Source organism: Xenopus laevis, chromosome 4L (assembly GCF_017654675.1).
Source record: "Xenopus laevis strain J_2021 chromosome 4L, Xenopus_laevis_v10.1, whole genome shotgun sequence".
NCBI lineage: Eukaryota > Metazoa > Chordata > Amphibia > Anura > Pipidae > Xenopus > Xenopus laevis.
Window position 1 is genome coordinate 7,806,113 of NC_054377.1, and position 24,195 is coordinate 7,830,307.

At 42.9% G+C, this 24,195-nt stretch overlaps 1 protein-coding gene across 1 annotated transcript in view; it reads right to left on the reverse strand.

Moving 5' to 3' along the window:
- Nucleotides 1-8,152, reverse strand: part of trim44.L (tripartite motif containing 44 L homeolog) — a 34,166-nt gene extending 26,014 nt beyond the window's left edge. Inside the window, exons 1-3 of the mRNA XM_018257322.2 lie at nt 6,792-8,152; nt 5,631-5,708; nt 85-324 (exon numbers count right to left, since the gene is read on the reverse strand). Of these exons, the coding sequence (XP_018112811.1) occupies nt 85-324; nt 5,631-5,708; nt 6,792-7,184 (711 nt within the window). The 5' untranslated portion in view covers nt 7,185-8,152. The remainder of the gene's footprint in view (nt 1-84; nt 325-5,630; nt 5,709-6,791) is intronic.
- Nucleotides 8,153-24,195: the final 16,043 nt, after the last annotated feature.

Here is a 24,195-nt window from a genome sequence, read left to right on the forward strand (position 1 = left end):
TGAAGCTGAACCACCCTTTAAGGAAGCCAGTGGGGTAAAGATGAATTGCTAAAGTGACCCAAGAAAGGAGAAGACTCCCCGTACCTCTGGTTTCTCCATCGCAATGTCGTTAAAGCTGTTCAGCTGCCGTGTGATTTCTACCATCTCAGTTGTGAGCTTAGCCATATGGACATTAAGTTCAGCCAAGACCTCCGTCACGTGAGCAGAAGCCACGGCCTCCTGCAGGTCCACGTAGTGAAGGGCCTTGATTTCTTCTTCCTGCACCAGGTGCCTCATGAGCTCAAACTCCTTCTGTACAAAGGCCTTCAGCTCACTGCGGCTAATCTGCGGGTGGGTTAACAAACAAGCATGGTATAGAATCAGCTAAGGTAAATACAGGATGATAGTATTGCAATTCAGTTCCACTCGATGCATTTGAACCCCTGATCCACAATCTATTTACTGAAGTCACGGACAGTCTACGGGGACGTTCCTCAGATAAGTCATTGACAGATCCGCTCATTTTGCTCATCAATAGTAATATGTGAATCTCTCCACGGCAAAAAATTTGCGAAAAATCGTGAAATCGGAAAGTTCCTGAAAAAATCGTGAAATTCTACCGTTTTCACAAAATAATCGTGAAATTCAAACGTTTTCATGAAAAAATACAGCAATTCGACCGTTTTCACGATAAAATCGGAAAATTAACGCATGTGAATTTTCGCTGGAGATTTGCAAATTTATTTGCTGGCGGCGAAACGCAGGAATTTGCTGCAAATTTGTGCCAGTGCCCGCATCCCCTCAGGGCCCCCCCAGCAGCCAGACCGCCACTGAAATGCGGGCCGTACAGAGGGGGACGGAGGCCCGGCTGCGCGTCACGCACCAGGGCCGCCCCCCTCTAGTTACGGTACTGACAAAACAAGGAAGTTAAAAAAAAAAAATTCAGCTTTATCCTTTCCATCCCCTAATTTGATTATGCAAATTAGGATTCGGTTTGGTATTCGGCCGAATCTTTTAAAGAATCGTGGATTCGGCCGAATTCAAAATAGTGGATTCGTTGTAGGGGTTCGGCCGAATCCAAAATAGTGGATTCATGCATCCCTAGTTTTTATTTCTAAATGACACTGTTTACACTCCAAATAATTCATTCTACAATATAAAATGTCATTCCTGAACCAACAAGTGTATTTAGTTGTAATATTGGTGTGTAGGTGCATCTCAGGTCATTTTGCCTGGTCATGTGCTTTCAGAAAGAGCCAGCAGTTTAGGATGGAACTGCTTTCTGGCAGGCTGTTGTTTCTCCTACTCAATGTAACTGAATGTGTCTCAGTGGGACCTGGATTTTACTATTGAGTGTTGTTCTTAGATCTACCAGGCAGCTGTTATCTTGTGTTAGGGAGCTGTTATGTGGTTACCTTCCCATTGTTCTGTTGGGGGGGGGGTGATACCACTCCAATTTGCAGTACAGCAGTAAAGAGTGACTGAAGTTTATCAGAGCACAAGTCACATGGCTGGGGGCAGCTGGGAAACTGCCAGTTTGTCTAGCCCCATGTCAGATTTCAAAATTAAATTTAAAAAAAATCTGTTTGCTCTTTTGAGAAACCGATTTCAGTGCAGAATTCTGCTGGAGCAGCACTATTAACTGATGCGTTTTGAATAAAAAAATTTTTTCCATGAGAGTATCCCTTTAAAAGTAGAAGTCACATCCATGGAAAGAGTCTGAGAATGCTGAATTAACAAGGGCCAGAGATTGAGAAACCTGGGAATATTATAAAAACCATAACATATTACGAATGATTAAGTTTTAAAAGCCCTTCCTAGCCATTAATTTAAGCTTCGCTGCCTGTCACTAGTTGGGTTTAGTTGGCCACACATGATGATTCCTCGGAGGGGGCATCACATCAAAAGTGCCCTAGGGCATCATAAAAGCTATGACTGAGCAATAACTAAATGGAATGGAAGAATCTCGTACACTAAGCTGAGCGGTCGAGTGCAAACATAGCATACAGCGGGAGTGCAGATCATACGAATGCTTGAGCCAGTAATGCAGTTAAACAGCCACCAGCTCTCACATTTCCCTGCAGAATATTTATGCTGGTGTTATGGTGATTTCTCTATAATTATTAGGAGAAAGACTAGGGAGGTATCCCTGCTAAGTGTCATTTATGGCAAATCTTCTAGGGAAGCACTGAATCCAGGATTTGGTTCGGGATTCGGCCTTTTTCAGCAGGATTCGGATTCGGCCGAATCCTTCTGCCCGGCCGAATCCTAATTTGCATATGCCGATTAGGGGCGTGAGAGAAATCGTGTGACTTTTTGTCACAAAACAAGGAACTAAAAAATGTTTTCCCCTTTCCACCCCTAATTTGCATATGCAAATTAGGATTCGGTTCGGTATTCAGCCGAATCCTTTGCGGAGGATTCGGGGGTTCGGCCGAATCTAAAATAGTGGATTTGGTGCATCCCTAAAATCTTCCTAATAGTAACATCAAACTACAGCCACGAACTGCTAGGCCGATAGGGCTTCCTGTAATGGCATAATAACACAATAGGAGGTCTATGGGGCGATAAGGAACAGAAACATAAAAAGGGCAATGGGCTTTTAAGTACTCTATGTTGTCATATGTGACTAATATGTGAATATAAGCTTAACAAATATCTGCTGAGTTTGCAGAACTGGAGCCAAATTGAATCTCATACTTCAGGGGCAAATGTAATTAAACTGTAGTGAAGACACATATGTGACTTTCAACATTAAAGGGGGTGTTGCCTTTAAATTAACTGTTAGTATGATGTAGATATGTAGATATGTGGAGACAATTTGCAATTGGTTTTCATTTTTTATCATTTGTGGTTTTTGAGTTATTTAGCTTTTTATCCAGCAGTTCTCTAGTTTGCGATTTCAAACGACCCTAGCAACCATGCATTGCTTTGAATAAGAGACTGGAACGTGACTAGGAGAAGCCCTGAATAGAAAGAGGAGTAATAAAAAGTAGCAATAACAATACATTTGTAGCCTTACAGAGCATTTGTTTTTTAGATGGGGGTCAGTGACACCCCCTTCAAAAAGCAGGAAAGAGTCAGAAGAAGAAGGCAAATAATTAACATACTACAAAAAATAAATAATGAAGACCAATTGAAAAGTTGGCCATTATAGAACATACTAAAGGTTAGAGGGATATTCTGAGACAATTTGCAATTGGTTTTCATTTTTTATTATTTGTACATTTTTGAGTTATTTAGCTTTTTATTCAGCAGCTCTCCCGTTTGCCATTTAGGCAATCTGGTTGCTAGGGTCCAAATTATCCTATCAACCATGCATTGATTCGAATGAGAGACTGGAATATGATTAGAAGAGGCCTGAATAGAAAGACTGATAATTAAAAGTAGCAATAACAAGCCTTACCGAACATGTGTTTATTTTATGGGGTCAGTGACCCCTATTTGAAAGCTGGAAAGAATCAGAAGGCGCGGGCAAATAATTAAAATACTATAAAAAATGAAAACCAATTGAAAAGTTGCTTAGAACTGGTCATTCTATCACATACTAAAAGTTAACTTAAATGTGAACCACCCCCTTTGAGGAAAGCAAGGCCAGTCATAGCATTAACTGCTTCGCCTCTCTTTGCAGCAGCTGGGGCTCCTCTCATTGTGGATTCTGCATTTCTTGGCAGCGGGATGGGGCTCCTCTCGGTTTCTTAGCGACAGCATTAACGATGCCCCACTAAACCCATTAATTATACAGAGGGAAAAAAAAAACTGCAGCAAAGTGAAAGAGGTAGAGAATTGAAATGCTAAAAGAGTCGCTTTTCACTTATTTAGGGGTGTAAGGGAGCGTTAAACATGCTGATTATAATATCTGGGGATGGGGGTGGAGCAGGGATGGGATGATGGGATTCACTGTGCAATAAGAGAATTAAAGGGATACTGGCATATCATATAATAGCACCCGTTTTTTATAATCTTGTTTACCAAGTTTGAATGGTGTTATTTTCTGGCCTATTATGGCAGGGGAACAGGGACCAATTCAGAATGCAATTCGGGCACAAAATATCCCATGTGCAGGTCCGCCTGACACTTGCAGAACCCGCGGGTTTACCCCTAGGCTGGGCAGGTTTGGGCTGACTGCCACACACATTCTGCAGGTAGTGGGTGGGTTTGGGTTGAGCTCTCCCCCCCCTGTGATCTTACTCTGTTGACTGTCTGCTCTGGCAGCCGCCATTTATAGGTGCATGCCTGCCCTAACCCCACCCCCTTTTGTGACATCAGAGATGGTTGGATCCATAAATGGAGTTGAGTTGGGAGCGGGAGTAGGCATGTAAGTTAGCACAGCTCAAGGCTGTAACTCAAATAGCAGCAATTATTTTATTACCCTGTGCTTACCACTAGGGATGCACCGAATCCACTATTTTAAGATTCGGCCAAATCCTTTGTCAAAGATTCAGCCACAGCCAGAATCCGAATTCTAATTTGTGTATGTAAATCAGGGAAACGAGGGGGTAAGAGAACCTCAGCTTTTTTGTGTGACTAAAAGTCATGTGATTTTTTGGATTCGGATGGTGTGACATCACTTCCTGCCTGAGTCTCTTCCCTGCTCATGCATAGCTCTGGGCTCAGATTACAGCAGGAAGGGGAGGAGGGAGAGGAGCAAACTGAGCATGCTCAAGCCCTAGCCCTGGAGGTTTAAAGGGGTGGTTCACCTTTAAGATAACTTTTATTGTGTTACAGAACAGCCAATTCTAAGCAACTTTTCCATCAGGTTTCATTATTTTTTTTTTTTAGTTATTTGCTTTTTTCTAACACTTTTCAGCTTTCAAATGGGCGTCGCTGACTCCCTTCTAAAAAACAAATGCTCTGTAAGGCTACAAATGTATTGTTATTTTTTATTACTGAGCCTTCTATATCAGGCCTCTCCTATTCATATTCCAGTCTCTTGTTCAAATCAATGCATGGTTGCTAGGGTAATTTGGACCCTAGTTACATAGTTACATAGTTACATAGTTAACTATGTAACTATGTAACTAGGGTCCAAATTTGGACCCTAGTTACCAGATTGGTTACGATGCAAATTGAAGAGCTGCTGAATAAAAAGCTAAATAACTCAAAAACCTTCAATAATAAAAAATGAAAACCAATTGCAAATTATCTCACAATATCACTCTCTACATAATACTAAAAGTTATCTCAAAGGTGAACAACCCCTTTAAGCTGAAAACAGGAAGTCTGATACAGAAGCCCATGAGTACACAATAGAAGGAAAGAAATGTGGTGTTTCTTTTGACAGAGGACTCAGAGCAGCATTACTTTGAGGGTTTACTGGTGTATTTATATAGACCTTTCTGATAAAGCTTACTTAATTTTAGCTTTTCCTTCTCCTTTAACAGATCTGTTGCAGCGACTATGGTTAATAAAGCAATCGATTCCAATATAAGAAGTGTTAAAGAGACAAGAAGAAGGTCCCTGTCCTGTAGAGCTTACAATCTGCTGAGTGTATATATAAAATCTCTGGCGAGACATGGCTGCAGTCTGTTTTTTGGCCAGAAATGAAGCAGCTACTTAGGAATTGGAAAATACTCTCTCCCATGCAAGAATTAAAAAGTAACTAAATTTTTCGGTTTACATCAAAATCGAAGGGACGGATGTTCACTTACCATGGGGTCCACGCACTTTGCCTTTAACCTCTCCACCATGTCGCCCATGGCCAGTTTGAGGTCGGTAGGTTTTCTGTTCTAGAGGGAGAGGAGCAAAAGGTCAGTCAGACACACAGGTCATCAAACAGCAGGGACAATAACAAGGATTGTCGGTCCTAGGGGTCGCATACATTATTTCTGTATTTCCCTGGGACAGTTAGTGTTGAGAATCAGTAGGATATTCCTCCCTGACCCAATTTGTACACATGCCTGCTTTCAGGGCAAATAAGTGCACCAATCCATGGGAAATGACCTGCAGAGTATCTCAGGGCTTGCCACTATTACCTGCGCCACATCCAGTGAAAGAGATGTGCTACTGATACATAGTAATTGTATAGTACAGCACTGCTTTAAATGCTTCTTAATGTGGCAGCGACCTGCAACCAAGCAAGCTACTGCTTAGTTGCTAGGGGAATTGGGTCCCAAGAAACCAGATAAGAATGTAAATAACAAAGCTTGATCATTCAAAACCCGCAGAAGAAAACGTTCTTACTGCTGCCTTACACCATGCTAAGAGTCGCATTCGAATTGAACTACCCCTTTAAGAACTTTCACTTTAGGTCATTCAGCAAAAACAAGTCTTACTGGTGTGACTGGGTTTAAATGGCGGCAGATAAACTTCCCCTTTTTTGACTTTGACCGATCATCTCCACATTTAACTTGAATATAAACTCAAAGTTTGATTTGTATACGAGCAAAGCTACAAAGAGGCTGCTGGTCTGTGGCAACTGGACTACAGCTCCCAGAATCCTTCAGCAGTCAGCTGGTATTACCCACTCCAACCACTGTCTGTTATAGAGAAAAAAAACTCGGTTCAAGACAGCATTTTCCATATTAAGAGCAGCACTGCTAAACAGATTAAAGTCGGCTCAGTGGTCATTAATTTCACATGGACTTGACTGCAGGGATGAGTTGTTCTTATTTTTAATCGCTTACCGTTCTTTCCAGGTCCTCTCCTTCTGACCTTGCAAACTGCTGCCTGGTTGCTAAGGTACTTAACCCTAGTAACCAGATAGCAGTTGATGCTCCATGCTTGACATTTTAAAAAGCAATAAAGAAATGACCAACTACAAATTTTCAGAACACCTTCGCTTCCCATGCCCCCGCATATAGTGGGCTCACCTTCATTTCTTGGTAGGCCTGATTGAGGGTGACGAGCTGGTGCTGCCGGTGGTCCCCCGTGACAGCGCAGAGCACGCAGATAATTTTCTGGTCCTCTCTGCAGTAGAGTGTGAGCTCCTGCTGGTGAATCTGACACCTCTTCTCTGTGTATTCCTTTTTCTTGCTCTCGCTTCCTGGCTTTTCCCCACTTTTCTCCGGAACAGGGGGCTGTGTGGTGAATTCCCTCAGGCGGTGCTCCCTGTACCGACTCCGATGCTCCTCAGCGTGGGGGCCGCAGTAGGAAAAATGGCAGTCGTCGCAGATTTGGGCCGCTTCTTTGGCTTCGTCGGGCTCGCAGGCATCGCAGGTCCCATCGGGAGGCAGCTGGATCACCTCATCTCTCTCGGAAGCCATATTGAAACTTGCCTCACGCTTGCTTTTGATTGGTTCCTCTGCTGCTCAGCATATACCCTGGCTGATTTAATTTAAATTAAGTCCTTTTACCCAATACACTTAAAGCTGCCTTCCTTGGTGACGTTATAATATAAAATTATTTCCTGATGATTATCTAGAACCCATTAGCCCCCCAAAAAAATCTAGATCTGCTACATAAGGGCCAGGCCAACTTTAATCCAATTGGTCATATGTGGTGTTGCCCCTCAATGATCAAAATAACTATAACCTGCTTACACACACAGCTGTGACCTAGTTAGTTAACAAACCAGCTACTAGTTACCTACTTACACCTACTCAGCCCCTCCCCTAACCTGTCAGCTAATATAAGGGCTGCACTGTCAGTTCTTACTCCATATAGTTCCAGCCTGATCCATTTATCCAGCACCCCCCGCCCCTTGAGTGAGCTCAACCAGGAAATTCTCCTCAGACCACTTTGTGCTGCACCTGTAGCGGCCCCGCCCACTTCTCCCTTCGCTTCCGGGAATGTGAAGCCCACAATAAACTGCAGCCTTTGCCTCGAAACGAAGCACCTTCCTTTTATTTCTCTCAGTCTCAGTCTCGGCTCCAGAGACGTTCCTACCTCCCCTCTCCTAAGCAGCAACCAGCCAACAGGCTTCTTGCTTTCTCTTTCAAGCCTTGTTGTCCTTCCTGAGTCAGGAGAGCAGGAAATGGCCTGCCTGCATTAAACCCCGGATGTACGGAAACAGCACCAACTGAGGGAAGAAAATTTTACCTCAGGAATGTACTTCCCCCCCATTTCCCTCTCGTTCAGTCCCACAGAGGAGGGTGCAACAGAGCAAAATCAAAGGGGAAATGGTTTCCATGAGGGACTGGAAGACGAAGGCTGAATAGAAAGAAAAGTAATAAAAACAAGCAAGAACTGAGGGAAGAACATTTTACCTCAGGAATGTACTTCCCCCCATTTCCCTCTTGTTCAGTAACACAGAGGAGGGTGCAACAGAGCAAAGTCAAAGGGAAAATGGTTTCCGTGAGAGACTGGAAGACTAAGGCTGAATAGAAAGAGAAGTAATAAAACAAGCAAGAACTGAGGGAAGAATATTTTACCTCAGAAATGTGCTTTCCCTGATTTCCCATTATTCACATCCAAGTCGTCGCGGCGCACTCCAAAGTCAAAGGATCGCTCATAGGTTGTTGGTTAAAAATTCATCCTTTATTGGTTACATCAGTTTAAAAAAGAAATGCTAACACATGGTCTGATTTCCCTCTTGTTCAGTCTAGGGATGAACAGAATCCAAGATTCTGCCTTTTACAGCCGGATTCGGTTTCGGCCGAATTGAATCTGAACTCTAATTTGCATATGCAAATGAGGGGAGGGAAATGTGTGACTTATTGTCACAAAACGAGGAAGTAAAAAATGTTTTCCCCTTCCCACCCCGAATTTGCATTTACAAATTAGGATTCGGTTCAGTATTTGGCCGGATCTGTCTTGAAGGGTTCGGCCGAATCCAAAATGGTGGATTAGGTGCATCCCTAGTTCAGTCACACAGAGGAGGGTGCAACAGAGCGAAGTCAAATGGAAAATGGTTTCCATGAGGGACTGGAAGACTAAGGCTGAATAGAAAGAGAAGTAATAAAAACAAGCAAGAACTGAGGGAAGAAAATTTTACCTCAGAAAGTCAAAGGGAAAATGGTTTCCATGAGGGACTGGAAGATTAAAGGCCCCCTGATAAAAGCTGCAAGAGCACCCCCCCATCACCGCTCGTATGTGCGCACTGGCTGCAAACAATTGCAGCCAGCCGGACTTTTGCAGACCGGACTGGGGTAGGCAGCAGTGAAAGGTATGTGCCTGGCACCCCTTTAAGTTATGCGCCCTAGGCACATGCCTACTATGCCTATCCCCCCTTCCGGCCCTGTCTGGTTGCTAGAGTCCAAATGACCCTAGCAACCATGCATTGATTTGAATAAGAGACTGGAATATAAATAGGAGAGGCCTGAATAGAAAGGTGAGTAATAAAAAGTAATAACAATATTTTTGTAGCCTTACAGAGCGTTTTTTTTAGATGGGGTCAATTTGGAATCTGGAAAGAGTCAGAAAAAGAAGACAACTTAACAGGTAAACCACCTCTTTAAAACTACCCCTTTAACGAAGAAAAATAAAATACTGTATTTCATTAAAATAAATCAATGAGTTGATATGCTGACTGTAAGATAATATATTTTTACCACTTGTCTCTCATTAAATGTGTCATAAAACAATGAACATGAAAACAAAAAAGAAAAAAGAACATGAATTTCCAGTTTTGTGTTTTTCTTTAAATACATGTTTATGACTCATGGGTGGTTCCATAACTATTTTGCAATATGGGCGGTTTCCTGTGCAAGGGCATTGTGTAGAGCCCTGGAGACAAGAGAACAGTTCACAAGCCGGACAGTCAGTGTCACCTGGCTCTGGCCCATTGCAGCTGTCTTTCAAAAGATTGTAATTTAACCCTGAAAGTAAGGTTGCCATCTTAAAAAAAAAAGATGGGGAGACTGTTGGGGATGAAAGGGGGCAGGGTGAAGACATAAGTGGTTAGGTCATGCCCACTTATGTGTCATACCTCTCAAAATTGCCCCTCGTGAAAACTCTTTTACATCTCCAAGAAGAACTTAAAGGGGTGGTTCACCTTTAAGTTATCTTTTAAGTATCTTATAGAATGGCTTTTTCCAAGTAACTTTTCCATTGGCCCTCATTTTTTTTTTTCTTATAGTTTTTGAATTATTACCCTTCATCTTTCTAGCTTTCAAATGGGGGTCACTGACCATATCTGAAAACAAATGTGTAAGGCTACACAATTATTGTTATTGCTAGGTTTTATGATTCATCTTTCTATTCTGGGACTCTCTCATTCATATCCCAGTCCCTTATTTAAATCAATACATGGTTGCTAGGGTAGTCTGGACTCTAGTAACCAGATGGCTGACATTGCAACCCGGAGAGAGCTGCTGAATAAAAAGCTAAATAACTCGAAAACCACAAATAACTGAAACTGAAAACCAATTGCAAATTGGCTCAGAATATCACTCTCTACATCATGCTAAATGTTAATTTAGGTGAACAAACACTTTAAGGGCAGAGACACACGCTGCTATTTTGGAAGATTAGTCGGACAGTGGCAAATCGCTTTTTCTTCAGGCCACTAATCTCCCCGAACTACCTTCCCGTCGGCTAGAATGTAAATCGCCAGCAGGATGACACTTGGATCACTTCGGCCTTCCGAAGTTGCCCAAAGTTTCCTCATGAGGAGACTTTGGGTGACTTTGGAAAACAAAGCGTTCCGAGTGCCATCCCGCCTGCGATTTACATTCTAGCCGGCGGGAAGGCAATTCAGGGAGATTAGTCGCCCGAAGAAGAAGCGATTTGTCGCTGGGCGACTAATTTCCCAAATAGCAGCGTGTGTCTCTGCCCTTATAATAGCACTGTCCAATATGTTGGTACAATATGGAGGACAGAAATAATTCCAATATGGAGGAACATAATGGAAAATGGTATATATTGTAACTTTCTTGGGCCCCCAGCATCAAGTGATTCTTCTTCTCCCCTTCTAAAAATGAGCTCTACAATCCCCACTCACCTATACATTTAGCAGGGGGATCGCAGGTCCTCACTGGGGCCCTAGCAGCTATTGGGTCTGCTCTCACCTATTGTTACACCCCGGCTGTTGAGTAGCTTGGGAGTTGGAATGATTTTGCAGGGGCGGGCTATTTTCCATAATGGTGATGATTAAGCACCAATCTTCTTTATTCAGCTGTTTGAGAGGCACGATGCTACCCAGTACTGCTTGTCTTCTGCGTTGCCTAGAATAGTTTAATTGGGCTGCTAAAATACAGTGGGAAGCTGTGACGTGTGGGAGGCGGATAGATCCAGGGATGTGATAAGTATAGATTTGCAGAAAATGTGGTAGTTTCCTCTCAGTTTTGTGTTATTTTTAATAATAATAATAATAATAATAATAAAGTTCCTTTAACAACAGGTGCACCAACACTGTGCCAACGCATGTCCCTGCTGCCAACACACTGCTTCCTAGGCCTCTTGTAGAGTTATGATTCACAATGTCAAGAAATAAATATGCTTAGTAATATGTCTCCTTACTGTAACACAACATGCATTGTATAAAGCAGAGAAGGGCAGCCCTTTTATTTTGCAGGTCTCCCCCTACTGCAGGATCAAATTCTATGTGCCCACAAGGACATCTGGGCCCTGGTGACCATTCACCCATTAATTATTTCTGTTCTCCTTATTTCGGAAATTGGGCGGGAAGGAATTGCACCGATATCGATGTCCAACAACAGGCGGAATTCTTGCTGACAATTTGCTGATAATGTTAAGAAAATAAACAGCATTAAATATGGATGAAGTAGAGGTAATATCCATGTAATAATCTTCATTTTAACCAGCATTATTTTTATTGCCAGCACAGAAACACAACATGGAGGCACGAAGGAGAAGAAAATCATTACTCGTTTATTAAAAAGCAAATCTTGTATATGCCTCCTCATCTATTCCTGCCGGCACTACCTACAGCTCACGAGCAGCAATAACAATAAAATTGCCTCTCACGAGCACTGCCATCACTGATTAGTTACTGGAATGAGAGCCAACTTATTTAGTCAGGGCTTTTCCCAGTAATGAGCTGCATTAACGCTGGAGTTGGCTTATTTGGGCAGTGTCTGGATTGTGCTTATTGGGCGTATTTCTTGCAAAGCACTCTGGGAAAATTGCATTTGGCAGGGTAGATATGAGAGAATAGAGGGATTCAGGCAATGAGAGTTCTTTTTAGGGGGTGTGCACGTAAGGGGCCCTATAAGTATTAGGGCCCCTCAAAACAACTAGCTAGAGTGTGGGATAGAAGGTTTATAAGGGCAAGATGGAGACATTAATGCAAAATAGAAACTGTAAGTCAAGATGGAAAGTGAAGGAGAAGATGTCAACAGTAGATCAAAATGGAGACAGTAGATCAAGGTGGAGATAATTTGACAAAATGGCAAGAGTGGGTCAAAATAGAGATAGTAGGACAATATAAAACAGAAGGTAAAGATAGAGATATGAGGTTAAGATGGAGGCAATAATGCAAGATGAAGATGGTAGGAAAACAAGATGGAAACATTGGGTCAAAGAGAAGACTAAAGGCAACAAGTGGGTCAAGATGTACATAGTAGGGCCAGGTAGGGACAATAGGTCAAAATCATAAGAGAGCAGAACATAATGGCAAAAGCAGGTTAAGATGGGGATAGCCGGGCAAGATAAAGACAGTAAGGAAAGCCCAAGACAATAAGTCAAGGTGGAGACACTAGAGCAAAATGGCAACAGTAGGTCAAGATGGAGACAGTAGGGCAAGACAAAGACAATAGGTCAAGATGAAAACAGAAGTAATGCAAGATGCAGATAATCGGCCAAGATGGGGACAATAGTGCAAAATGGCCACAGCTGGTCAAGATAGATGTAGTAGGACAAAATGGTAACTTCATTCTACTATAATGGCATAGTAGGGTAAGACAATAGGTAAAGATGGATACAGTAGTAGTTGTGACAGGATTAGTAATGTAGGAGATCAAGGTGGAGATAGTAGGACCAAATGGAGACATCAGGTTATGATGTACAGAGTAGGACAAGATGGCAAAAGTGGTCCAAGATGGAGACAGTTAAGCAAGATAGTAGGGCAAGACAGACACAAAAGGTCAGGATAAAGACAGAAGTAATGCAAGATGCAGACAGCAGGTCATGCTGGGAACAAAATGACAAAATGTCCATGGTCGGCCAAGATGGAGGTAGTAGAGGGGCTAAGGGAGCTAGTACACGGGCAGATTCGGGGAGATTTAGTCGCCTGGCGATTAATCGCCTCTTCTGTGGGGCGACAATCTCCCCGAACTGCCTTCGCCATGCCTGCCGCCTGCTATAATGACCAAACGCTAGCGCCAATGCACTCTCTGCGCTTTGATTTCCGAAGTTGCCTGACGAGGAAAGTAGTGCAGGATGTAGACAGTAGGGCAAGGTAGAGACAGTAGGTGGACAGTCAGTGGGTCAAGATGGAAGTAGTAGGAAATGGAAAGGACAATAGGTCAAGATAAAAAGAGCAGCAATGCCTGAGAGAGAAGATCAAAGTAGAGGCAGTAGAACATAATGGAAAGAGGTGAGGCAAGCAATATTACACCTGCCACAGAAATGTAAAGCTCCAAGTGTGCAGATAAGCAAAGACTACATATACAATACATAACATTTCCCTCTCTAAATGTCCTTTAATGTTGCTATCTGTGGGAAATATCCAGACTGACATATCACAGAGAAAAAGCAATTTCTCTCATCTTCCCAAAGCAGCTCCACTTCTAATGGGATCCCTTTGATATGAGTATACAGGGTGTATCTTAAATAGGTCACATCATATGAGTAACGACAAATGAGAAATCTGTAGCCGCCAGGCTCTTCTGAAGGCAGCGTAACAGCATTTCATTTCTACGGATAGAAAATAGATTGCTCTTCATTTAGTTTCAATCAGTGATTTAGGGACGGCTGGACTTAACGGCGCCAGGCAGGGACAGAGATGTCGCTCGTGGGATATACTGTGGGACACATAGAAACAGACGAAGAGGTGAGGTGAAAGTCATATTCGTAATTAGATTGTGACCTGTATAGCAAGGAAGGAATCATGCAGAAACTATGTACAGTACAAAATGCAACTAAATTTATATTTCCCACCCCAGTCCTAGGCCCACTAAGTTTTCTCCTGGTGATCAGCCAGCCCAGTCCAACCTGTGCAGCTCTCCAGTTTGCAATTTCAGCCTAAATGACCCTATCAACCATGTATTGATTTAAATAAGAAACTAGAATACAAATAGGAGAGGCCTGAATAGAAAGATGAGTAATAAAAAGTAGCAATAACAATAAATGTGTAGCCTTACAGAGCACTTGTTTTTAGCTGGGGTCTAGAAACCCCTATTCGAAAGTTGGAAAGAGCTGGAAGAAGATGGCAAATAATGAAGACCAATTGAAAAATTGCTTAGAATGAACCAATTCTAGAACATACTAAATTAAAAGGGTGGTTCATTTTTAGTAGGTTATAGAATGGCCAGTTCTAAGTTCAATTGGTCTTCATTATTTATTTTTTGTAGCTTTTTAATATTATTTGATTTCTTGTTCTGACACTTTCCAGCTTTAAAGTGAGAGTCACTGACCCCTTCTAAAAAAAACCATGCTCTGTAAGGCTACAAATTTATTGTTATTGCTACTTTTTATTACTCGCCTTTCTATTCAGGCCTCTCCTATTCATATTCCAGTCTCTTATTCACATCAATGCATGGTGGCTAGGGTCATTTGAACCCTAGCAACCAGATTGCTGAAATTGCTGTAGAGCTGCTAAAGAGTAAAAAAACACAAATAATTATAAATAAAAACCAATTTCAAATTATCTCAGAATATCACTTTCTACATCATACGAAAAGTTAAGGAAAGCTGACGAAGCAGTTTATTAGCCATAGATTAGCCACAATAGGGCAAGCTATAAGACTATATTTATTCTGCAGAATGCTTTACCATACCTGAGTAAACTGTTCTAGAATCTCTCTCTGTTTGTTTAGGATAGCAGCTGCCATATTAGCTTGTTGTGACATCACTTCCTGAGTCTCTCCCTGCTCACTCATAGCTCTGGGCTCAGATTACAGCAGGGAGGGGAGGAGGGAGAGGGAGGGAGGAACAAACTGAGCATGCTCAAGCCCAAGCCCTGGAGGTTTATGCTGAAAACAGGAAGTCTGATACAGACTTCCTGTTTTCAGCATAAACAGGAAGTCTGATACAGAAGCCCATGAGTACACAATAGAAGGAAAGAAATGTGGTTTTTCTTTTGACAGAGCAGCATTACTTTGAGGGTTTACTGGTGTATTTATATAGACCTTTCTGATAAAGCTTACTTAGTTTAACCTTTCTTTCTCCTTATAGGGTCAGTCCACACAAGCAGATTCGGGGAGATTTAGTCACCTGGCGACTAATCGCCTCTTCTTCTTGGCGACAATTTCCCTGAACTGCCTTGGCATGTCTTGCTGTCCGCTATAATGAAAAGTCGCTTGCGCTAAAGCACACGTGGCGCTTCGTTTTCCGAAGTCGCCCGGAGTTGCCTCACAAGGAAAGTTCGGTCGACGTTGGAAAACGAAGCGCCGCGTGTTCTTTAGCGCAGAACTTTTCATTATAGCGGAAGGCAGACACGCGAAGGTGGTTTGAGGAGATTGTCGCCCATAAGAGGAGGCGATTAGTCGCCAGGCGACTAAATCTCCCCGAATCTGCTCGTGTGGACTGACCCTAAAAGTGAGCGGGTGAACCGATCCACTTAATAACTCAGCTCCCTGGACTGGAGGGCTCTAAATAATATAAGTCCCCATTATTTCTGATGGCAGCCCTGTGCACAAAACACTAAATACATAAATTCTATGTGCATGAATGAGGGCTGCAGGAGATGATTGAATGGGGTGGATGGAGGGAGGGGGGTTGGTGCAATGTAATTTGCTAGGGGTCCTAGTGTCAGAAGGAGTTGTATGTTGATGTATAGGGAATGAGTGGGCCACGGAAGCCAGGAAATCAGATAGACATGTGGGTGTAATAGTGGAGCTGTATGATTAATGGTGAAATCACATTGCAGGATCTATGAGCTTCCAGTAAATACAAACAAATGTTCTGTTCTGCGCTCCGATGCCGAAACCCAACACACACTCTCTCTCTTGATCTTGATACGATTCGCTGGCTCCTGAGTCTCCCGCAGTGACACCAAAAGAAATAAAGTCACCGGCACTGAATGTAAAGCTCATTTCTTAGTGCAGCCAACTGGGAAGCCAAACTCAATTAGTTCTCAGCAGCCCTGCCTGAGATTGGGAGATGTAATCGGCTGATGGGCAGAGCAGGTGGGCAGCTTATTTCAGCCTTGTGCCCAGAACATACCCACTGTACAATCATGCACAATATATAGGAACCGCCTCCAAAGCCTGCAGCCAAATTAGGGACCTTTAATGTAAATGACTTAAAGGGGTTGCTCACCTTTGTGTTAACAGTTAGTAAGATGTAGAGAGCGATATTCTGAGACAATTTGCTATTGGTTTTCATTTTTTATTATTTGCGGTTTTTGAGTTATTCAGCAGCTCTCTAATTTGCAATTTCAGCAGTCTGGTCGCTAAGGTCCAAATTCCCCTAGCAACCATGCATTGATTTGAATAAGAGACTGGAATATAAATAGGAGAGGGGCTGAACAGAAAGAGGAGAAATGAAAAAGAAGCAATAACAATAGATGTGTAGCTTTACAGAGCATTTGTTTTCAGATGGGGTCATTTATTGTTGTTGCTACTTATCTTTCTATTCAGACCCCCTACTGTTAATATTCCAGCCACTGCCTGGTTGTTGGGGTAAATTGAACCCTAGCAACCAGATGACTACGGTAAACAAAAAAGCTAAATTGTTCAAAAAGCAAAAAAAGACGACCAATTGCAATTCTTTTTAGCATGCCACTGTCTCCATTATACTAAATGTGTTTTTTTAAGGGGAACTGCACCTCTGGTCTGACTTTGGACACAATGTAACAGAAGCAGCTGATTAGCAGACCTTTCTTTTGCTGGTTGAGAACAGAATTATGTCAAAGGCAGGAACACAGAAAGGGCCAAGCAGACACAGCTTTGAATAGCAACTATAATTACATGTAACCTTAAAACAAGTGCAATGAATGTATATTGGGCAATTTTTTTTTTGGAGAATTTTTGCCCAAGTTTTTGGGTTTATATCCCCTTTAAAGCAAGAAGGGCAGACTATAAATCCAGCTCAGGGTGTGTCCTGAATGATGTCTATGCGTTACTGCCACCCGTAGGGTGCCTCTGTCCCACGCTTACGGAACAATCCCAAGAACAAAGGCACCATGGGGGTCCAGCCATGAGCACAAGCCCCCAGCTTCTTTATAAACACAGAGCGAGCGTTTGCAGAAAGAGCAAATATATGGGGGTGAAATCCCCTTCCCTGCGCATCGTGTAGTTCCAGCATATTGAGGCATAGTTATTACAAAGAGGAAAAAAAAATCATTTAAAAATTGCCAATTTGTCTGCTACAGGTCTAGTAACCCATAGCAACCAAACAGCTACTAGCATTTATTGGCCTGCTGTTTGAAAGTGAATTTCTCATTGGATGATATGGGTTGCTAGACCTGAAATATATTTACTTACCAACCCCAATAGATAACATGGTGCTGACTTATTTATTCATATTTAGTCCACTTAAATATAGAGGGATTGCAGGCATCAGCAAATCGTGCAGTGAATATGGGTTTTCTTTTGTGAACAAAGCTTTAAAATTCAAACTCAGCCTGTGACTGGCTGCAAAGGTGCTTCAAAGTTTAAAGGTATTTAAAGGGGTTGTTCACCTTTAAATTAACTTTGAGTATGATGTAGAGAGTAATATTCTGAGACAATTTGCAATTTGTTTTAATTTTATATCATTTACAGTAGGGGGTACATTATCTCTTATAATACATGAGTGATACTCAGAGTTCCCTATATAACTCAGCCTGCAGCCTTGTGTCTTTATATGGTCACAGAACAACCCCTCAGCGACTTCTAATATCCTTATCATTTACAGTAGGGGGTATATTATCCCTTATAATAAATGAGTGATACTTAGAGTTCCCTGTATAACTCAACCTGCAACCTTGTGCCTTTATATGGTCACATAACAACCCCTCAATGACTTCTAATATCCTTATCATTTACAGTAGGGGGTACATTATCCTTTATAATACATGAATGATACTCAGAGTTCCCTGTATAACTCAGCCTGCAGCCTTGTGCCTTTATATGGTCACAGAACAACCCTCAGTGACTTCTAATATCCTTATCATTTACAGTAGGGGGTATATTATGCCTTATAATATATGAGTGATACTTAGAGTTCCCTGTATAACTCAACCTGCAATCTTGTGCCTTTATATGGTCACAGAACAACCCCTCAGTGACTTCTAATATCCTTATCATTTACAGTAGGGGGTACATTATCCCTTATAATACATGAGTGATACTCAGAGTTCCCTGTATAACTCAGCCTGCAGCCTTGTGCCTTTATATGGTCACAGAACAACCCCTCAGTGACTTCTAATATCCTTATCATTTACAGTAGGGGGTACATTATCCCTTATAATACATGAGTGATACTCAGAGTTCCCTGTATAACTCAGCCTGCAGCCTTGTGTCTTTATATGGTCACAGAACAACCCCTCATTGACTTCTAATACCCTTATCATTTACAGTAGGGGGTACATTATCCCTTATAATACATGAGTGATTCTCGGAATCATTTACTTCATAAACCTTTTTCCAGATGATCTCATCCCTTTGAATAGAACATGATGCCGCATGTATCAATCCCCACCGACTTTTTGTTGCTTTGTAAGTTCATATTGCTAACACAGCAAAGGGCCCTGGTGCATGGGAATCGCCTGCGGTTACTGTATTATCACTGTACAGTCGGTAAAGATTAGAGATAATAGAGAAAAAGAGAGAGAGAGATCAGATGAACAGCGCAGGGAGTGAATAGCTGGGAACATCTCCCCCACCCTGGAATGTTGTCCTACAATAGGCACCTGGGGGAATAATAATAATAATATAACCGAGTCTTCTGTTAGTGACACTCTATGGGTCAGCTCTGCATTGTGCCGTCACCCAGGAAGAATGTCTCAGTCTATAGACAAGTCTCAGCGCAGAGAGATCTTCCCATGATGTACTGCTGGGTGCTCTCCGCTGGGAACTGATAGTCAGGGATGTGGGAGAGAAGCAGGTATCCGAGGAATTTCCAAGGAGTGGAATGTTGTGTTTACATGGAAACAGTGTGTGGGGGTGCTAGTGTTATATCCAGAGATGGAAAATACTGTTTAATATCCCACCCATGTGTGAGCAATCCCCTGTATAAGTACAAATGCTGTATTTTATATAGTGAACTTACTGTACCAGCCCAGAGATCCAGCAGTTCTATAACAGGAATGACCGAGGCCTCCAAAATTGTCCCCCAGCAGCTCCTCATCTTGGCTCTTGTTAAAGGGGTTGTTCACCTACAAACACTTTTTTCAGTTCAGTTGGTTTCATACAGTTCACCAGAAATAAAGACTTTTTCCAATTGCTTTCTATTTTCTATTTGCGATTGTTTTTCTAATATTGAAGCGTAAAGTGTAATTTTTCACCTTTTAAAGTCGCCGTCCCTCTAAATTGTTCTAAACTGCAGCTCTGGGAGGGACCCCTCTCCCTCCTCCCCCCCAGCCTAGCTGCCCCCGCCCGGGCAATTTTACGTCCATTTCGGCACATGTGCAGTTGTTTGAAAAAACGGCAAATTGCGCATGCGCTGATTAGCCGGTCTCCGTCTCAGCTGGAATCTGAGGGGCTACTGGGGGCAGATTTAAAGGTACATCTATAGTAGTAAGTAAATAAACTGAATTTGCTGTATTTTTTCCCTTGAAGATGTTTCGCTAGTCATCCGACTTGCTTTAGCCCAGAGCCCACTGAGCATGTGCAGTGCCACTGACTCACAAGAGATGCCTAACAAGATCCAAGATGATGAGCAGCTGGGGGACAATTTTGGAGTCCTGGATTATTCATGTTATAGGACTGCTGGATCTCTGGGCTGGTACAGTAAGTTCACTTTATAAAATACAGTATTTGTACCTATACAGGGCATTGCTCACACATGGGTTAGGATATTATTCTGTCTCTGAATACAACACTAGGTACAGGTACAGATTTTCCCTGCAAAGAGCTGCGGGGACCTTGGGCCAGTATAGCAACCCAAAGCATTAGACCATCATCATCATTTATTTATATAGCGCTGACAATGTGCTTTACCTTAGTTATGACAAACAAGGAATACACAGGGGCGCGCCGCCAATGAGGGGAGCTGAGACACTTGCTTCAGGCAGCAACGCCGGAGAGGTTAACAGGGGTGGCAAAAAGCTGCTCCTGCACCTTTAAGAGCCGAATTTCCGTTTTTTAAACCGGAAAATCGGCTTTACTAATGCGAGAGAGCGCAATTGCACTCTCTGCATTAGTGTTCCTGCCTCCCCTCCCGACAGGTAAGTCGGCGAGGGGGGGGCGGCATTGCAGGAGTCGCCTCAGGCCGCCCTTAGGTAAGGATGGACACTGGGAATACATGGTGGATAACAAACAAGGGTTTAGAGTACAATAGAGGGCCCTACAAATAAGATGTAGCCTTTGAAGCCTAATTCTTTGTTGATGTTCAGTTCTCCTTTAATTACATGCATCTCGTGGAGTCAGTGCTTTTGAAATACCAAGCGATCTCTTTCATATGGCCCTCGAGCTCTTGTTGAACTAAAGCCCGCGGTTGAGGCAGAAGTGGATGAGCTCAGTTAGTTGCATCCTGGGAATTTCCCATATATATATCAGATTATAGCACCAGCTGCAGATTCCTGTTATCTCCCATAGGCTCCAATATCAAGTGCACCAAGCTGGGAATATTCTCTTGCCACATCTGGAGGTGGTCACACTTCCACACACATGGAAGGATTTCATAATGTCACCCACATTTCCCTCCCCTCCCCAAAAAATATCATAAATTGAGCTGCGGGAATGCCAGGAATTCTGGTGCTGGTGTCAGAGGTGGAGATCAAAGACTCTCCCTGGAGCCAGCACTATCCACAAACAAACAGGGGAGTCTCCACTTGTCTGTAAAGGGGAACAGATCCCACTGGTGTGAGAACATAGAGGTGTATGAGCAACAGCTGTGGCCTATCCTGCCCTTTAACTTCCTGAATGTTCTATTCATCTATTGGATCAATATGGGGGCAAGAAGAGGGTCTAAGGGCAGATGTGGAATCTGGCTCCCATTCCTCGGCATCTCTCATCCTTCTATCCTGTCCAACCGTCTGTCTCAGTGATCACAAACCAACAGAATTCCACTGGGCTGTACAGTATGGCAACCTCAATGTTGTCTTATCCGAACTTTCTTTCCAGCTGCAGTTTCCCAGTTTCTGAAACTCAGAAATAATATAAATTATGGGAGCGATTCAGGATAAAATCTGGCATCCCAGCACCTTTCTGTGAGTTCACCTGACTCCAGCAGAACAACTAATGGCTGGATGTTTATTAGCTTCTGCTGTCAGAGAATCAGCTTGTTACTGCGATTTTCATCTCCCCTCGGAATTGCGCACATAAAATGCCGGAGCCTCCGAGCACAACAAACCATCCCAGGCATTGCTCTGAGATAATTACCGGGATATGCATGACACCGCGGAATAATATTTTGTTAGAACCCAGGTGCAAAAGTGTCAGAGAATGTAAAAGCCAATATATCTAGATATGTGTCATGATTAACTACTGCAATTGTGATACCCCTCTTACCCCTCTCCTGGGCTCCACTTTATTGCTGAGATTCTAGCTATCTGTATAACAGAGCATTCTGTCCCAGTGGCTGCAGAGATCCTATCTGATCCCCATTGTAAGCAGCAGTCCTGTCCTGCTTTATGGCAGCTGAGATTCTAGCTATCTGTATAACAGAACATTCTGTCCCAGTGGCTGCACAGATCCTATCTGATCCCCATTGGAAGCAACAGTCCTGTCCTGCTTTATGGCAGCTGAGATTCTAGCTATCTGTATAACAGAGCATTCTGTCCCAGTGGCTGCACAGATCCTATCTGATCCCGATTGTAAGCAGCAGTCCTGTCCTGCTTTATGGCTGAGATTCTAGCTATCTGTATAACAAAGCATTCTGTCCCAGTGGCTGCACAGATCCTATCTGATCGCCATTGTAAGCAGCAGCAGTCCTGTCCTGCTTTATGGCAGCTGAGATTCTAGCTATCTGTATAACAGAGCATTCTGTCCCAGTGGCTGCACAGATCCTATCTGATCCCCATTGTAAGCAGCAGTCCTGTCCTGCTTTATGGCAGCTGAGATTCTAGCTATCTGTATAACAGAGCATTCTGTCCCAGTGGCTGCACAGATCCTATCTGATCCCCATTGTAAGCAGCAGTCCTGTCCTGCTTTATGGCAGCTGAGATTCTAGCTATCTGTATAACAGAACATTCTGTCCCAGTGGCTGCACAGATCCTATCTGATCCCCATTGTAAGCAGCAGTCCTGTCCTGCTTTATGGCAGCTGAGATTCTAGCTATCTGTATAACCGAGCATTCTTTCACATATTTTACCTGTAGCCCACAATTAATATAACTGCAGAATTCAGTGACGTAACTGTAGCTCCAGGTGCAAATTTTAGAATATCATAAACAGAATATCAGCTTTTGGGTGGAGTTCCCCTTTAACAAACCATTAAACATTTTAGCACAGGCCCTTGCATTCGACTCATCACTGTAATCACTCTCCTTACTGCTTACAGAAAGGGCAGCCGGTCCCAGCGGAGCCGGATAACAATTGCCTTGCACTTTTTAATAATGTAACCAGACAGTGTTCAGGATGGGAATAGCAGAGCAGGACAGAAACTGTGCTCCAGTCGGGCCCAATATTGGGGGAATGTGTGATGTGCCACTGCTGTGATATGTGTGTGGTGATATGATAAGCTTCACAATGTGCCCTGTTTGCTGGGCTTGACGGGCCCTAACACTAAAGGACTGATTTATTAAGGTTAAGGACAGAAATAACATTTCAGAGTGAATTGAAATTTACTCCCTATTTATTAATGTTTTTCTTCACCAAAAAGGACCAACAACAGGAATGGGAGTAAAGTTGGCGACTGAGCTTGTATTAGGGAGGTTTGGAGCAGAGGAGCAGGGCTGTGAGTGCCTTGGCCGGAGAGGTTGACCTGTGCAAGGTTCAAATATATGTTGACTTAGCTCATTAAGTAGGGCCTCATTGAGCCCTCTATACCTCCTGGGGCCCCCTGCAGCAGCAAGGTCTCCTTACTCTTTAGTTACTCCGCTTTACTAAGGCCTATAATTGACTTTACTAAAATGTTGACAATTTTGCCCCTATTTATGCACAGTGCAGCTATTAGGAATAAGGTGGCCCCAAATCTATTTTTTTAGAGAGGGGACCCAAGAAAGTGAAGTTAGGCCAGCGACTGCAGCCTTGACCATGGTCCAACTCAACCCACCCATACCCAACAGAAGACTAACTCTTTTTGGTCCATGAATCAGTCTGTCCAGGCTCCCTCCTGCCACTGACCCCCTTACTTGTTTCCCCAAACTACGAATGCTGTAACCACCACAAATAAACACATTCCCACTTTATGATAGAACCTCCATATACATCAAAAGGGAGGGGGGGGGGACGGAAATGTAGAATCTATAGTGTTGACAGTTAGATACTTGACAGTAGGGTTGCCACCTTTTCTTGAGTGGCAGACCAGGCAGAGGGAGGTTAGAGGGGGTGTGACCTGCGACATTGGGGGCGGAACTGGCAACATTGGGGTGGGCCCAATAATGCCAGGGGGCGGACAATCATCAATTGGCTGATCACTGCGCCATTCACTTTAAAGCCCTCCTAAAAACCGGGCTGTCCGGGTGTAAACTGGACAAGTGGCAACCCTACTTGACAGTTAGTTAAGGCATAAATGTAAGTACTGCATCCTCCTTACATAGTTACATAGTTAAATCGGGTTGAAAAAAGACAAAGTCCATCAAGTCCAACCCCTCCAAATGAAAACCCAGCCCCATACACACACCCCTCCATACTTTCCTTGGTAGGAAATACAGTAATACATGGGCACATGATCTGACTAATCAATGTATATGGTATGAGCAGTGGCGTAACCATGTCCAACATTTTGGAAATAAAAAGAGGGACAAAAAAGTTGCAGTGCACAGTGCGGTGAAGTTTTTTGACCACGCCCCTAATTACCATGTAAATTTTATAAAATTTGGCAGGTTATGAAAGTTTGAACATATTTCTGTGTTTTTTCTTTTCAGTTATTACAGTTTTGCTGATGAATTGCCCTTTACGCTGTGAGTCTAACTTCTCCCAAGAGACCTCCTTATCTAAATTGTTACATTTACTTATTTGCTTAT